This window comes from Erpetoichthys calabaricus, chromosome 15 (genome assembly GCF_900747795.2).
Source record: "Erpetoichthys calabaricus chromosome 15, fErpCal1.3, whole genome shotgun sequence".
Lineage (NCBI taxonomy): Eukaryota > Metazoa > Chordata > Cladistia > Polypteriformes > Polypteridae > Erpetoichthys > Erpetoichthys calabaricus.
Window position 1 is genome coordinate 49,548,835 of NC_041408.2, and position 14,956 is coordinate 49,563,790.

General features: G+C 40.0%; 1 protein-coding gene across 1 annotated transcript; it reads left to right on the forward strand.

Moving 5' to 3' along the window:
- The first annotated feature begins 1,421 nt into the window (after positions 1-1,421).
- Positions 1,422-5,885, forward strand: LOC114666080 (cytochrome c oxidase assembly protein COX20, mitochondrial). Its single transcript, XM_028820817.2, has 4 exons — positions 1,422-1,633; positions 3,613-3,727; positions 4,889-4,952; positions 5,501-5,885. The coding sequence occupies exons 1-4, from the start codon at positions 1,601-1,603 to the stop codon at positions 5,643-5,645; spliced, it is 357 nt and encodes a 118-aa protein (XP_028676650.1). The 5' UTR covers positions 1,422-1,600; the 3' UTR covers positions 5,646-5,885.
- The last annotated feature ends 9,071 nt before the right edge of the window (positions 5,886-14,956 follow it).

Genomic DNA, 14,956 nt, shown 5'->3' on the forward strand with positions numbered 1-14,956 from the left:
AAAGACAGGTGAAGAAGAAAGACGTAGACTGAGGAACTTTATTCAAATAGGGTACTTATCTATTCTGATTCTTTTGCTGTTTTACAGAGTGTTAAAACGGGTCATTCCACGACAAGGCCTGATTTACTATTGGAGTATGGGTTTGTATGTTCAATTTTTATGGGTTCCAGCACATCAAGGAGTCAAAAGGAATGAAACAGTAGATGATTTGACTAAAAGAAGCCACTAAACATCCTTTTGTTGATTTGCAAGTAACATTTAGTAAGTCGGGCGGCACGGTGGCGCAGTGGGTAGCGCTGCTGCCTCGCAGTTGGGAGACCTGGGTTCGCTTCCCGGGTCCTCCCTGCGTGGAGTTTGCATGTTCTCCCCGTGTCTGCTTGGGTTTCCTCCGGGCGCTCCGGTTTCCTCCCACAGTCCAAAGACATGCAGATTAGGTGGATTGGCGATTCTAAATTGGCCCTAGTGTGTGCTTGGTGTGTGGGTGTGTTTGTGTGTGTCCTGCGGTGGGTTGGCACCCTGCCCAGGATTGGTTCCCTGCCTTGTGCCCTGTGTTGGCTGGGATTGGCTCCGGCAGACCCCCGTGACCCTGTGTTCGGATTCAGCGGGTTGGAAAATGGATGGATGGATGGATTTAGTAAGTCAGAAATTAAATGTTTGCCGAGATTGAAAAAAAAAACACGTGGGACCCTGATGGTAACGGGAGGCATATGTACAGAATACAGTACAAGGAAACGTTGGATCAATGGGAATAGGAAGCTGAACAAGAAGGGAAGATATGATATTAACACACCTCAGAACTGGGTAAGATCATCCACTGCTCAAGATAGGACAGCATCACTCTGGAGTTTGTGGAACTTGTACCCAAGAAGAGACAGTTGAACATATTTTATTAGCATGTGAGGAATTTAAATTACAACAATTTCAATTTTTTAAATATTTGGGAACTGATCAGTTGAGATTGCAACAGTAATTAGGAACGGAGAAGAGTTTAAACTTATTCATGGAACCATGATCCATGTTCTGTTTTTAATGGGACAATACTGAGTATGTTTGCTTATCCATCCATCCATTGTCCAACCCGCTGAATCCGAACACAGGGTCACGGGGGTCTGCTGGAGCCAATCCCAGCCAACACAGGGCACAAGGCAGGGAACCAATCCTGGGCAGGGTGCCAACTATGTTTGCTTAGGTATTTCTAATCATTGTTAGATTTTTTTCCCCTCTGTTCTTCATCACGCTCCAGTCCAACAGCTGGCGGTAAAGCACCATCAGTTGATTTGTCAACCGCCATGATGCAGAAGAAAAAAGAGCGTCTCCACCCGATTCGCGAACACATGCGTATTGAATGCCTACTTCATCGCTTATTGTCACGCTGCGATCCGCGCGCGCATGCGTTATGAAAGCCTACTTCACTGGCGGATCTTAAATACTCGCGGCTGTGCGGTTAGTCGGGCAATACGCAGAGACGGAACACTTCCGGTTCCGTACTTCCACAGTTACTAGATTCATATGAATTAAAGGTCGAGATGTACGTGAACATCGGGTAGAAGTTCTTGCTTGACAGTATAGGATTCAAAACAATACGCTTCACACATATGGCATGGCTGGCGAAGAAGAGAAAGAACACGAGGAGGTAAAAGGAAACCTAAGGGCGAGGAAGGGCAATATTGTTACGCGGTGATCTGTGGTTCGTCGGACAAGATGTTCTCTATTTTTGTTGGGGGGGTGGGAAGGGTCTAAAAATGCATTCGGCTGGAATTTCCAAATAGCCTAAAATATCCGGAATTTGACGATGCTTTCATGTTGACATTTGTTTCTACAATCGACGTAGAAACCCTAATTTCTGTGTGCATATCATTCAGTTTTGCCAACTATTTTCCGTGGAGTCGTCAAAAGTCCGTAGATGACGCCTTTACATTATTTGCATATCTTCTTTAAGGGGGACTAAATAGAAAGACTTTATTGAAATTTCAATAATCACACGGCGTATAGATATAATACACCAACTTGACTAAAAGTAGGATACACTGAATCGTGTTCTAGAAGGCAAAATAAGGAAACAAAATCCAGATTTAAAGTTGTATTAATGTATAACTCGAAGGATGGATTCTAATTACGATATGATGAAAAAACTGCACAGATGTAAGACAAAAGATGACCAGCTAAACCAGGACCTCAAATTCCAACCGGTTTGTTAATTAGAAGCCAGTTCTTGTTCATTAAACTCATTATTCAATTGCCTGGCTTGCAGGTGCTCTCATTCTGCTGCAGCAGCCATTTCCAAAACGGTCGATTTTGGAGGATCATCAACATTTTTTCTGCATTTAAGTAGATCAGCATTACTGAGACTGTCACCTTTCTTTACTTTCAAATGTTGTATGATGGGCACAGGTGAGCTGGTTATATCTCATTACTGTTTGGCTGATAATTAAGGGGTCTGAGTCTTAAATAGTAAGTGAATTAAAATATGGCAAAAATTAATTGGCAGCAAAAGAGGTCCCTAATTAAGAAAAGGGTTGGAATTAAAACCTGCAGCTAAAGTAGCACTCCAGGGCTGGAGTTGGAGACCCATACCCAAGAATCAGCCGTCTGTGATGTCTGAATGAATGCAGATACTGCAACTTGTCATAAGACTCACTGCATCAAATCCTCTAACCCAAATCAATAAAGAAGTACTGAAACACATTGGTTAGGCAGAATATCCAGCGAGGGCCTGGGTGGTCTTTTGGCCTGGAACCCCTGAAGGTTTTTTTTTTTCTCCATCCACCCTTGACATCTGATCTTGTCATCAAACCGTCACTTAGAAACTTAACAATTCTATATTTTAAGATAGATAGATACTTTATTAATCCCAATGGGAAATTCACATTCTCCAGCAGCAGCATACTGATACAATAAACAATATTAAATTAAAGACTGATAATAATGCAGGCAAAAAAAAAAAACAGACAATAACTTTGTATAATGTTAAATGTTAACGTTTCCCTCCCCCGGTTGGAATTGAAGAGTCGCATAGTTTGGGGGAGGAACGATCTCCTCAATCTGTCAGTGCAGCAGGACAGTGACAGCAGTCTGTCACTGAAGCTGCTCTTCTGTCTGAAGATGATACAATTTAGTGGATGCGGTGGATTCTCCATAATTGATAGGAGCCTGCTGAGCGCCCGTTGCTCTGCCAAGGAGAGGACTCTATTTCTGTTAATTATACATCTTTTGTATGTAGGTGTGCATCATTAATGTACTATTTGTTCATTATTATTATCTGAATTTCATTTGTTTTCCTTTTCTTGTAACTACTATTTTGACATGTTGTAAAATGCTTAAAATGTGCAATAGAAATAAATAGTGTTGTAGAATTATTACTGATGTGGCGATGTCACCATCCTTTGAAGTCGGGATTTGACTTGCATTCTTAAGAGTGCCGTCTCAGAGTACTGTGAACAAATTCTCAGGTAAAATACAAATGTAGATTATACAAATTACGAAATACAGCATTATTACAGAAAATAAAGTAGAAACTGACTAACTTAAAAGGAAACCAACAGTTTGTGTCCATTAATTTATCAGACTGTACAAAAAACATGGCTGGTGTCTTAAGTTCTGTTTTTATTGCAGTCCTTCAAACTTCTTGGAATATTGGATGTACAAAAGACACCATGTGCAAGAGAATCTGTGCTCTATGGCTCATTTGGATCAGTCATGGCAGGTCTAGGTTATTTTTTAGCAACAAGTAAGTGTTAAACATGATATCTTATGTTGTACTTTAAAAGAGTTCTTTATTTTCACCCCCCCCTTTTTTTTAAATCATCTTAACATACGTTTCTTTGTGTGAGTTGTCTTTTTCTAAAGTTTTTCCAACCTCCATGAAGTGTTTGTATGTTTGATCAGCTACCTCCACTCTCATCTGTTCTACACTTCTCTTTGCTTGATACCCCTTTTCTCTCTTAAATCCCCCTTCACATTGCCCAGCTGCTTTCTCTTTGGTCTTTCTCTTGTCCACCATATTCATGATCCTTCTCCCTACATTACTTACCAGTCTCCTCATGACATGCCTGTACCACTTTAACCCTCTACTGTATTTTCTTTGAGACTTCCCCAACTTTAACTATACCGCTAATTCTCTCATTCCCAATCTTATCAAGCTTTGTTATCCCACAGTTTCATCCCAACATCCTCATTTCTGTGCCATCCACTTTCCTTTCATGTACCATTTTAACTGCCCAGGTTTTTGATCTACGCAATAATGTTGGCCGGGCAACTGTTTTATATACTTTACCCTTTACTCTTGCACTGATTCTTAATCACTTATATTTGATCTGAGATATTTAAACTTTTCCACCTTTTTAAGCCTCTTATTGCTGTCATTTTCAATCTTCGATATTTTGTATTTTCCCTACTAATCTTAAGGCTTCATTCTTATATAGCTCATCTCCACTGCACCAAACTCTTTTCCACAGTATTCTTAGTGGCACTTCTATAAATGTGTGCACTATGGGAACTAATCTGCCACTGCCCTAGCCATAATGTACATAACTTGGGGGGGGGGGGGGGGGGGGGGGTTTAATGATGCAATCCAACCAAATCTTAACTGCAAATCCATCTGTTTTTTGTACATTTGTGTGTAGACCCCCTCCTACATATCCTTCACTGTCTTTGCATGTTTCTCTGGTGTTCCCTTTTCTCTCATATGTTACTTATTTCTTTCTGTAAGTATGGCTGTATAGATGTTTGGGCTTTCTGGCAAAATGGTAATCTAAATTTTAGACAGATGCATATGTCTGTAATGAAAATGCAGTTGTAAGACATTTTGTTTCTCTTTGCTTTAAAATGTCTTCCATTTATTAAGATGGTAAGAATGTGAATGCAAATTAATTTTTTTTTTTTTTTTTAGGCAGGGTTAAAAGATCTTTTGATGTTGGTGTAGGTGGTTTCTTGTTGACAACACTGGGGATTTGGTAAGTTACCATAATTTTTCAGAATGGTATACAAAGAAATGCAGGCACTTAATAACTCTATAAATATACTAAAGATTTTTTTTTAATTTCCAGTTTATATACAGTACCAGGCACAAGTCTGGACACACCCAGAAATATTGAAGTTTTTGAAAGAAATTGATACCTTTTTTATCCAGATATCATTAAAATGATTTAAAAAATACAGCCAAGATGGTACTAGTGCTTTTGATGGCTGTTACAGCTTGAAATCACTTTTTTTATTTCTTATTATTGTAATGGCACCTTTATGAAAAAGGTATCAGTTTCTGTCAAAAGCATGACAATTTCTGACCGTGCCCTTAATTAGGAATAATTCTTCACTTTTAGTCTTACTTTATGGAATGAAGATTTCTTTTTGGTGCCAATATGGTGGGACAGTGGGTAGCAGTGCTCCCTCATAGCTCCAGGAGACAGTGTTTGGGTTCCAGTGATCCCACATGCTCAGGGTTTATGCCATTGTTTATAACATCATTGATATTTTGTATTGAAAATTAACTTTTTTTCTTTAGGTGTCATTGTAGGTACAACAATGCAAAGCAGAGAATGAAAAAGAAACTCATACAAGAAGGATTAAAAAATAAAATTATTTATGAAGGGACTAATTTTGACCCAATGTTGAAAAGGGGGGGCAGTGGTGCGGAGCCTGGTTCCTGAACAACAATTGCTGAAGATGTCTGGACCTTTGTTGCTTTTCTCTTTCAAAGATTATTTATAAATCCTCTTGTAGAGGAAATCTACTGAAGTATGTGGACAAAGCTTGGGTCAAGTGTTCACTGCTCATTTGGCCGAGGGCCCTGCTTATTTTGTTGTCATAACTGAATACTGCTCAGCTGTTAAATTTGTACTCAAGAAATGAAACAAAATTCATTATTAATAATTTAAAATTCTTTTAAATATTTTTTGAGTTTTTTCTCTTCATCTTTAGGAACCATTGAAGAGAGTAGATAATGATATTGCATTTTAAGTGTTTTTTTTTTTTTTTAAATGTCCAAAGAGCTTACATTTTAATAGTTTAACTTTCTGTGTATCACTATTCCCATCTGACCAGCTCCCAGGCAGAATCTGCTTAGATTTAGTTGAACAAAAATTGTTTTACATGTACAAAAAAAGTACGCTAGCAAATTTGATTCCTGAGTTTTATATTTGTTGAATTCATTTTGTAGTTTCTTTTATTTATGTTAAAGACAATCACTGTACCAGCATGCTATGAAACCTTTTTCATGACTCATAAGGCAGCTCCTGGGTTCAGCACCCAAACATCTTACAATATGGGTTCTAAAATAGGAGCAAAAAATTCTGGAATTTGCCTTAGCCATAATTTATTCAACATATTTCCAGTTTGCTTGAATATTGTTATATATTTTGGTACACTTTATTAACTGCCGAGGGAAAATTGTCTTATTGTGTGACCTTTGGACTGGAAGTCAGTGTGCAGGGTCAGCCATTGTACAGCACTCTTGGAGCAGCTTTAAGGTTAAGGGTCTTGGAAGGGTAATTAGTGATTTTTGTGACTACAATAATGACTGTGCTCTTGGACACTTGCTTATATATGCTGTTTTTTATTTTTATTTTTTAAATTAAACTAAGCATCTGATAGGGAGGCAGACCTCCACATTACTGTATGTGATGCCTGATGTTATCCATTTATTTATATCCATCTCTGAACGTTTAAAGCAGTTGGTCCAAGCTGCCGTTCCTAAGCACTTGTTTGATCAGTTACACCATTAGGTACACCATCATGACACCCAATTTGGGTTTTGCCTTTTGTCACAAGTTATTCACAGTGAAAGTTTAGGAATCTCTTGATTTATGAAACAAAATCTGCTTTTGAACCCACCAATATTTAAAACATTTTTAATGGAGTATATGTTGGCAAAAACAGATTTCTTTCCTAAATGTCACTTTTTTTCTCTAAAAGTCCTAGGTTAACTTTAGTTTTGGAAATAGGTGGTATTTTAAAAATATTTCTAAAAAGAAATGCTTAATATGCCAATACATTCATGATATGCCCGATGTTTTATCCATTTAGTCATTTCTGACAATTAATAATATTGTGGTTTATAGCTATGAGCAGTGATGTGTTTTTTAATTCTTGGAGTTTACACTGCAGTGTCCATTATGAGTGGTGTTTAATAAGACAAGCTATCCAGGCTATTTCAGAACCAGAACATGGGATTCAGAGTGGACGTGGCACCAGTCCATCATAAGGTAACTGAAGCTCTTTAAACATTGGGAAAGGTGATATATAAATGTGGTGGTGTTATTAAGATCTTAGGTAATCAGTCTGCACAGTTTTGGGGATTTGGGAGGAAAACCCAACCAGACAGAAGGAGGGATTGCAAGTTCCATGCAGACAATTACTGGACCTCAAATTTGAACCCATAGGTCTGTGAATCAACAGAGTTAAGAAAAAGATTGAAATTATTCTGCTAACAGTTTGCTTCCAAAAGAAAAGCTTATGTTGCATAGGGTTAGTGCATGAAACATTCAACATCAGTCAACCAACAAATAATTGAATTTAAAACTTTCATTAAGCGAACTTCCAAGTTGTTTTATTCCGATGTACTGTTGTGTGAAAGAATAAGTGCGATCAATAGAAGCTGTTGACTATTTGAACAGGCAAAAAGTAGGCTGGTTGGTTGTAGTTCCTTTTTCATGTGATTACTTATTTTAGTGCCTTGAGTATGGGAAAGGCGCTATATAAATAAAAGTATTACTGTATATTACAGTCATGGCCAAAATTATCGGCACCCCTGGAATTTTCCCAGAAAATGCATCATTTCTCCTAGAAAATTATTGCAATTACAAATGTTTTTGTATACACGTTTATTTCCTTTATGTGCATTGGAACAACACAAAAAACCAGAAAAAAAGCCAAATCTGACATCATGTCACACAGAACTCCAAAAATGGGCCGGACAAAATTATTGGCACCTTTCAAAATTGTGGGTAAATCGTTTTATTTCAAGCATATGATGCTCGTTTGAACTCACCAGTGGCAAGAAACAGGTGCTGGCAATATAGCAAACACACCTGAAGCCAGTTACAATGGAGAAAAGTTGACTCAACCTTTCTGTTGTGTGTCTGAGTGTGCCACACTAAGCACAGAGAACAGAAAGAAGAGCAGAGAATTGTCTGAGGACTTGAGAACAAAAATTGTGGAAAAATATCAACAATCTCAAGGCTACAAGTCTATCTCCAGAGATCTTCATGTTCCTTTGTCCACTGTGCGCAACATAATCAAGAAGTTCACAACACATGGCACTGTAGCTAATCTCCCTGGACGTGGACGGAAGAGAAAAATTGATAAAAGACTGCAACAGAGGATAGTCCGAATGGTGGATAAACAACTCCAGTGAACTTCAAAACATATTCAAGCTGTTCTGCAGACTCGGGGTGCAACAGTGTCAGCTCGAACTATCCGTCAACAACTGAACGAAATGAAACGCTATGGCAGGAGAGCCAGGGGGACCCCACTGCTGACACAGAAATATAAAAAAGACAGACTGGAGTTTGCCAAAATGTACCTGAGGAAGCCAAAATCCTTCTGGGCGAATGTCTTGTGGACAGATGAGACCAAGGTAGAGCTTTTTCGTAAAGCTCATCATTCTACTGTTTACAGAAAACGGAATGAGGCCTATGAAGAAAAGAACACAGTACCTACAGTCAAACACGGTGGAGGTTCTAAGATGTTTTTGGGATGTTTTGCTGCCTCTGGCACTGGATGCCTTGACTGTGTGCAAGGCATCATGAAATCTGAAGACTACCAAAAGATATTGGGGCGCAATGTAGGGCCCAGTGTCAGAAAGCTGGGTCTGCGTCAGAGGTCGTGGGTGTTCCAGCAGGACAATGACCCCAAACATACCTCTAAAAACACTTAGAAATGGTTGTAGACACAGCGCTGGAGAGTTCTGAAGTGGCCAGCAATGAGTCCAGATCTAAATCCGATTGAACACTTATGGAGAGATATCAAAATTGCTGTTGTGAGAAGGCGCCCTTCAAATCTGAGAAATCTTGAACAGTTTACAAAAGAAGAGTAGTCAGAAATTCCAGTTGAGAGGTGTAACAAGCTTGTTGATGGTAATAGGAAGAGCTTGATTTCAGTTATTTTTTCCAAAGGACGTGCAACCAAATATTAGAGGGTGCCAATAATTTTGTCCAGCCCGGTTTTTGAGTTTTGTGTGAAATGATGTCAGATTTGGCTTTTTTTTTTTTCCTGTTTTTTTTGTGTTGTTCCAATGCACATAAAGGAAATAAACGTGTATACCAAAACATTTGTAATTGCAACAATTTTCTGGGAGAAATGGTGCATTTTCTGGGAAAATTCCAGGGGTGCCGATAATTTCGGCCATGACTGGACATCATGGGCATAAAAGTTATTGGAGTGCATTTATGCTTCAGCACCACTTGGTGGCAGTGTTGTCCATGGATTACTTTTCTTTGCCCATTTATTCCATTACAGTAAAATGGTGACGGTAGTAATAGTCTGTTGTGCAACATGCCGCACACCACCACTTTCTACCACAGGGGATTGGTGTCTGTTCTAAAAGAATTTTTGTACAGGAATGAAACTTCGCTGAAATGTCCATCAGACCCAGGAGCTCTCCAGCTCTAATCACTAATATTGGGAAAGTTTTTTTAGTTGTGCGATTTATTTTTGAAGTTTGAAAGGAAAGGAAAGCAAAATGCATGGAGAAAACCTGTGCAAATTAAGGGTAATGTTTAAATTACACAGAGTCAGGAACCCGGCTAGAAACTAAACTGTAAAGCCGGGGCCCTCAGCGGTAGCCGAGACACGACCGTGCCATCATGTATTGCGCTTATAACAATTACTGTACTTGGAACAGCTTTGAAACCATTCCAGTTTATTTATTTTAGTTCAAACACCTTCTGAATCCCCAGTAAAAGAAAAAAAAAACACCTATGATCTGTCGTTAGAAATTATGCAAGACGTTGAGCTTTCATTTTTGACACTAAACCCTATTTTAGGCTATTTTTGCAGGAAGTTACCAATTGGTTTACTCTTTCATCACAAGAGTTTATGTTCAGTACGTACAATCACAAGCATTTTAACTTCTGCCTGCCATATGAACAGACCCCAGGGATTCACTCCCTAATAGGATGCGAGGGGTCAAAGTTCTGTGAAAAGGTGCAACTTTGAAAAAATTGGATGTTTAATTAATGAAGGTATGAGAAGCGCCGTTTTCTGCTATTTCAATGTCGCTGATCACAATGATATTTTTGATATCTCATTCTTTAAGTGACAAATTTCATACACAAGAATGTGGGCTATCCTTTTAGACCACTACACGGGCAGTGACTTTGATTTTTAATCCTTTACTAAGGAACAGTCTGTGGACCTCTGGCGGAGGGCACAAATGACAAATTTCTATTGCAATTCAGAACGTCTTTAAACATTAAGTTGATGTATGTGACGCAACTATTCTTACATGTATTGCTACCTCATTTCTTATGAACACCCCGAATTTAGGGCCGGTCACGCTAATTCAGACTTGCAATTAAACAGTTTTGCAGTTTAACATTAAACATACATATTCAGCATTTTTAAACACCGCTTAATTACTTTAGAATGTTTGTACTGATTGGCTCCAGCAGACCCCCGTGACCCTGTGTTCGGATTCAGCGGGTTGGAAAATGGATGGATGGATGGATGTTTGTATTGTATGTATACATTGAACATCTCTGTATTTTAATACAGCCAGGGATTTACTAGATGTAGGAGAAATATTTCCCTTCGGAAGTAAATACAGTGTACCCAATACCAAAATAAATAATACCAATGAAATAATTTATTCTACATCAAAGACCACATGGTGAGCGTTCACATGAGAGGAAAAGATAAAAATGACATTCTATGTTGCATTCTTTTGGAGAAATCCGTATAAATTACACGATTGCTAAAGGTGAAAATAACCAAAGTGATTGAGTGAGAGAAGATGTGCTAGTAATTGAGATACAGTGCATCCGGAAAGTATTCACAGCGCATCACTTTTTCCACATTTTGTTATGTTACAGCCTTATTCCAAAATGGATTAAATTCATTTTTTTCCTCAGAATTCTACACACAACACCCCATAATGACAATGTGAAAAAAGTTTACTTGAGGTTTTTGCAAATTTATTAAAAATAAAACTGAGAAATCACATGTACATAAGTATTCACAGCCTTTGCTCAATACTTTGTCGATGCATCTTTGGCAGCAATTACAGCCTCAAGTCTTTTTGAATATGATGCCACAAGCTTGGCACACCTATCCTTGGCCAGTTTCGCCCATTCCTCTTTGCAGCACCTCTCAAGCTCCATCAGATTGGATGGGAAGCGTCGGCGCACAGCCATTTTAAGATCTCTCCAGAGATGTTCAATCAGATTCAAGTCTGGGCTCTGGCTGGGCCACTCAAGGACATTCACAGAGTTGTCCTGAAGCCACTCCTTTGATATCTTGGCTGTGTGCTTAGGGTCGTTGTCCTGCTGAAAGATGAACCGTCGCCCCAGTCTGAGGTCAAGAGCGCTCTGGAGCAGGTTTTCATCCAGGATGTCTCTGTACATTGCTGCAGTCATCTTTCTCTTTATCCTGACTAGTCTCCCAGTCCCTGCCGCTGAAAAACATCCCCACACCATGATGCTGCCACCACCATGCTTCACTGTAGGGATGGTATTGGCCTGGTGATGAGCGATGCCTGGTTTTCTCCAAACGTGACTCCTGGCATTCACACCAAAGAGTTCAATCTTTGTCTCATCAGACCAGAGAATTTTCTTTCTCATGGTCTGAGAGTCCTTCAGGTGCCTTTTGGCAAACTCCAGGTGGGCTGCCATGTGCCTTTTACTAAGGAGTGGCTTCCGTCTGGCCACTCTACCATACAGGCCTGATTGGTGGATTGCTGCAGAGATGGTTGTCCTTCTTGAAGGTTCTCCTCTCTCCACAGAGGACCTCTGGAGCTCTGACAGAGTGACCATCGGGTTCTTGGTCACTTCCCTGACTAAGGCCCTTCTCCCCCGATCGCTCAGTTTAGATGGCCGGCCAGCTCTAGGAAGAGTCCTGGTGGTTTCCAACTTCTTCCACTTACGGATGATGGAGGCCACTGTGCTCATTGGGACCTTCAAAGCAGCAGAAATTTTTCTGTAACTTTCCCCAGATATGTGCCTCAAGACAATCCTGTCTCGGAGGTCTACAGACAATTCCTTTGACTTCATGCTTGGTTTGTGCTCTGACATGAACTGTCAACTGTGGGACCTTATATAGACAGGTGTGTGCCTTTCCAAATCATGTCCAGTCAACTGAATTTACCACAGGTGGACTCCAATTAAGCTGCAGAAACATCTCAAGGATGATCAGGGGAAACAGGATGCACCTGAGCTCAGTTTTGAGCTTCATGGCAAAGGCTGTGAATACTTATGTACATGTGATTTCTCAGTTTTTTTTATTTTTAATAAATTTGCAAAAATCTCAAACTTTTTTCACGTTGTCATTATGGGGTGTTATGTGTAGAATTCTGAGGAAAAAAATGAATTTAATCCATTTTGGAATAAGGCTGTAACATAACAAAATGTGGAAAAAGTGATGCGCTGTGAATACTTTCCGGATGCACTGTACATGAAGTATAAAATAAAATATTAAGCTCTCCGTCCACGAGCAGTCTGAAGCCTCCGTTTTGAGTTTTGTTTTTGTCGTCTTTCCCCCTGCACAGAGGATCACTGATCCCCCTGTCCCAAGACCAAAAAAAAAGTAAATAAATACAAAATCTACTGTGGCAGTAACCGGAAGGAGGTTAACAACTCCCCGCGTGTCTGCACAATAATCATCTTATCAAACGAAATGAAGTTCCTTAAGTTGCAGGAGAAAAAGTTACCCACGAACGAATAAAGAGATGAATGCGCAAATTGCGGGCTCCATGACAGGTTTGCTTCCGCTTTCTAATTTTTGACAAATTTAAAAAACCTGTCTTGTTGCCGTGTCATCTTAAACTTTGCTGCGAATCTGGAGCTCCTCTTTGCTCTGTCCAGGATGACAGCAGGAGTCAGTGCAGACTTTAATCTCCTGTAACCCTTAACACTGAAGGCTTAGTATCTACATGTTGGCACCCTGCTCATTTTAAGCCATCCTCGCAGGATCAGCCTCTGTCCAGCCAGCTGAGGAATTAATTGATTAAATCTGTTCAGGTTTAATATAGCAACGTTTGGAGTGCATGCAGTCACAGGCTCCTGTGCAAACGTAAAGCATTGGAGTACTCAAAGTCAGTAGAATTAAATTCGGAGAGGAAGCTGTATCCGCCATAACATTTCAGTAATTATTTACCCCTCCGATGTTGATATTTCTGATTATAAAATAGGTCATTACGATAGTAATTGACTAGAAGAATTCATAATTAATTTCAGAATTACAGTATTTGAGGGTTCCTCTAGAGCAGGGGTCCCCAAACCCCGGGCCGCGAGAGAACTGCAGGCAACGGAGACTCACTCAGACTTTTCAGAACGCTTGGCGGGCGGGGCTTTGCAGCGGTGCAGAGAGAGGAGAGAGACCAAGGTGAGAGAGTATTACAACAAAGTATTTTTATGGTCCCGACAGTTTCCCCATATGACACGAGTCTATAGAAATCACGTTACTACGAAGTACATTCAGCAGATGCTTTCATTACAACGAAGTGACCTTGAAATGCTTGAACGAATCATCCACAGAGCAGTTAGATCTGTGGTCGCAGCTCAGATGTGCACGTTTGCACAACGATCCCCAGACAGAAACATTGTAAAAAAAAAAATCTCTTTCTTCGAACTTTCCTCGTACTGTTTTTTTTTTTTTTTGCTGTTTTTGTTTTCTGTGGTTTTCAGTGATTCCTTTTGCTTATTGCTTGTCAACATTTGAAAAACATCTATTGGAATTTAACTCATTGTCACCCTCCTATAGAAACGGCAGACACGAAAAAAAGATCGCAGTGTTAATGTTTGTGATGTGCAATCTGTTGGATTGGCAAACGTAAAGCATATGTCTTTGTTATATGCAAAAAAAGAAGAAAAATCTCAGATTGCAACCGTATGCAAACTGCTTAATAACTTTAATAATAATAGAAATGTTATGTAAATTGTGTATAAAACTGCCCCCCCCCCCCCCCCCCCCCCCCCCCCCCCCCCCCCCCCCCCCCCCCCCCCCCCCGCCCCCCCCCCCCCCCCCAAACCAACCCAAATGACCGGTCCGTGGAAAAATTTGCATCTAATAAAGTGGTCCTTGCTGTCAAAAAGGTTGGGGACCACTGCTCTAGAGGGCCTCTTTCTCTTGCACGATTCGGCTCAAAAACTAATCCGCACATCGTCATTTCATGACAGGCTTAAGTTTCAAGTTTGGTATTCTTTCGTCCAGCTGTTTTAGCTCTAGACCGCCTTAAAGAAACTGAGCCGCATACCCAACATCGAGATATCGATGTTTTAGGTAACAGGGGAGACTAAAACGTTGCGATCCATCATCGAAAACAGGAGATTATCGAATTTAAAGCTTTCGCCTCTCCTCCACAGACGATAGGTTATCGGGGCTGGAGGAGAAGAGCAAAAAGATAAGCGCTGAATGTGCGGTGAATACCTTGGGACATCACTGGATACGAATGTAAGAAAAGCAAAATAAAAGGACAAAAACATCTGTAAATACTTAAGCAACTTAATTATACAGTAAATAGGAAATGCGCATGTGCATCGCTTAGGGTGTCGTCACAGTGGCTCTATTCCGACTTGTTATCATGCAGCACTCACTGAATACTCCACGGTGGTTAGGATTGAGCAAATAACAACTCGGTCACTGTCACCGTCCTCAGGCATTCCTGGGTGGTAGAGAGATGTATTGTGGGCTGGTGCGTTTCTTTGTGTAATGTGTGCCGAATTTCCGTGAATGGGCTATTCCTGAAACATCCACTATAAATATGCTACAAAGATGTGGTAGGATCATCAGGTCCCTGTTTAGATGA

Bases quoted from the DNA above. Each gene is read 5' to 3' on its own strand.
- LOC114666080 (XM_028820817.2), top strand. From the start codon at position 1,601: ATGGCTGGCGAAGAAGAGAAAGAACACGAGGAG. The intron at 1,634-3,612 runs GTAAAAGGAAAC...TTTTTATTGCAG, and splicing joins AAGAGAAAGAACACGAGGAG to TCCTTCAAACTTCTTGGAAT. The intron at 3,728-4,888 runs GTAAGTGTTAAA...TTTTTTTTTTAG, and splicing joins AGGTTATTTTTTAGCAACAA to GCAGGGTTAAAAGATCTTTT.